The sequence below is a fragment of the Drosophila willistoni genome (genome assembly GCF_018902025.1).
Source record: "Drosophila willistoni isolate 14030-0811.24 chromosome 2L unlocalized genomic scaffold, UCI_dwil_1.1 Seg168, whole genome shotgun sequence".
Lineage (NCBI taxonomy): Eukaryota > Metazoa > Arthropoda > Insecta > Diptera > Drosophilidae > Drosophila > Drosophila willistoni.
Genome location: NW_025814047.1, coordinates 4,485,601 through 4,487,520, shown reverse-complemented (window position 1 = coordinate 4,487,520; position 1,920 = coordinate 4,485,601). Strand labels below are relative to the sequence as shown.

The window sequence follows — 1,920 nt, the reverse complement described above, 5'->3', positions numbered from 1 at the left end:
TTCTTAAGAAGTCTAAAATGTATTTATGGCATAGCCACCACAGTTAATTTTCAGCAAAGAAATTTTTTATACAAATGTATACACTTTGTATTGAACGTTGTACTCTTTGTAAACTGGTCATATTAGTTGTTGTTCTCGCAACATTTTTCTTTTGCATTTTCATTTTACTTACAATTATGTTTCGCAATTTTTATAATTTAAATCTGTAAGTGTTTCTACATAATTAAGTTTCTTCTTCCTCCTGGAAAAAATATAAAAAGGTTTGATTTAGTTAAGTACAATTTAATAGTTGACAATCAATATCCCATCTAAATAAACTAAGAAGTATATTGACAAATTTTTAATACAAATCAATGCCATAATAAAGAAAATAAATCTAACTAATAAAATTTTGTCAGACACCTGAAAGTTTCATTGACAAAATTTAATTTAAATTACTCTACTATCATCTAGTTGACAAATCATTATTTTATAAAGCGTATAGGCACTTCGTGTTCAACTGAACAACTAAAGCTTTCGATGTGACTATCTCGTTTCTTTCAAATATGTATATTCTTGTACCTTTCAAGAATCATCTTTAAGTAGCGTCCCTCAAACCATTTTGGAGCTCAGTTGTTCTCGCACCATCAAACGCATCAGACGTTGCCTTTGCCCTCTTTCAAAAGGGCTTCTAGAACTGGTTTTATTTCCCATTTTGTGTCCCCAACTTCAAAAACAGATGACGATGAGGATGATGATGATGCTGTCTTTTGCATTGATTACATTCGTTCTTGTGGTTGGCATCGACGGGCAACCCATCATCGAGCATGACGAAGAGCCACCAGCAGCAGCTACAACCCAAGCAGATAGAGTACTTTACGATCAACGACAGTCTGGCAAATACAACATTCATGTTAGCATAAAAGATGTGGCCATAATTGAGGTGGATCAAAATGAGATTGTCGATGTAAGAAACCAGTTGAAAAAGTGAAACTAACATGCCGAGCCAGAAAGACAGATAAAGAGAGAATGCTAAAAATAACTACTTTTTTTCTTCGTCTAAATTCCAATTAGGAGGCCTATGACGATGAGGACGATTACTACTATGATGACAGTGCGTTGACCATTAAACCCATCAAGTTTACCACTGAAACGACAGAGAGTACTACACCACCAACAAAAACCACAGCCACCATTAGCTCTTCAAGTGAGAAACCGGTGATCACCACAATTCAACCAGAGATTGGAATAACCTTAACTCCCACATCGAGTCCATTTAACCTTACCGCTTATAGTGCCAATCTTTTGGCCGATATTGCAAGAATTAGGCCAAAATCGAATAAGAGCAACTTGATCATTATGGAGACACCAATTGGTGGATCATCCACACCGCGTCAGCCTCTTTCTCTGCAAGATGTACCTGTGCCTATGGCAAAAGCTGTGCCTCGACCTCTCTTGCCCGAGAATATTGAGTATACACCACCTCAAGGTCACAATTCACCCATATTCAAGGTCAAAGTGCAACGTGCTGCATCCGAGACCTCAGCCCGCTGTCAGGCTCATCAATTCCGCGATGCTCATGGCAAATGCCGCAGCAAACGATCTGGTTCCATCCTGTAAGATACATATAAACAACAATTATTAAAATTCTACAAGCTGCTTAACATTATTCTTTGCCGTCTTTATTATTCCCATTCCATCACTCCGTCTCTCTTCTATACTTTGTAGAAAGAAACTCTTCAGCATGCTGGTGTCGCTGCCCTTTGCTGGCGAACGTCGTCGTGGTCATGGTCATGGTCTGGAAGTGTCATCTCATCCAATCGAGGGTTAATGATCTGACGATATTTGTGATCTCTTGATTGGATCTTTAGTACTCTTAAAATGTAGTCTAAGTTACTTAATAAGTGCCTTCTGAAATATACTTTGACTGAATTCTTTGCA

The 1,920-nt window shown here is 37.7% G+C and overlaps 1 protein-coding gene across 1 annotated transcript; it reads left to right on the top strand.

The window, feature by feature from the left end:
* The first annotated feature begins 424 nt into the window (after window positions 1–424).
* On the top strand, window positions 425–1,920 carry LOC6640850. Its single transcript, XM_002063796.2, has 3 exons — window positions 425–946; window positions 1,054–1,595; window positions 1,708–1,920. The coding sequence occupies exons 1-3, from the start codon at window positions 719–721 to the stop codon at window positions 1,808–1,810; spliced, it is 873 nt and encodes a 290-aa protein (XP_002063832.2). The 5' UTR covers window positions 425–718; the 3' UTR covers window positions 1,811–1,920.

What these genes read in the sequence shown, in the direction of transcription:
- LOC6640850 (XM_002063796.2), top strand. Translation starts at nt 719, where the DNA reads ATGACGATGAGGATGATGATGATGCTGTCTTTTGCATTGATTACATTC. An exon ending in ATCAAAATGAGATTGTCGAT is followed by an intron (nt 947 to 1,053) that starts GTAAGAAACCAG and finishes AATTCCAATTAG; the next exon opens with GAGGCCTATGACGATGAGGA. An exon ending in AAACGATCTGGTTCCATCCT is followed by an intron (nt 1,596 to 1,707) that starts GTAAGATACATA and finishes TATACTTTGTAG; the next exon opens with AAAGAAACTCTTCAGCATGC.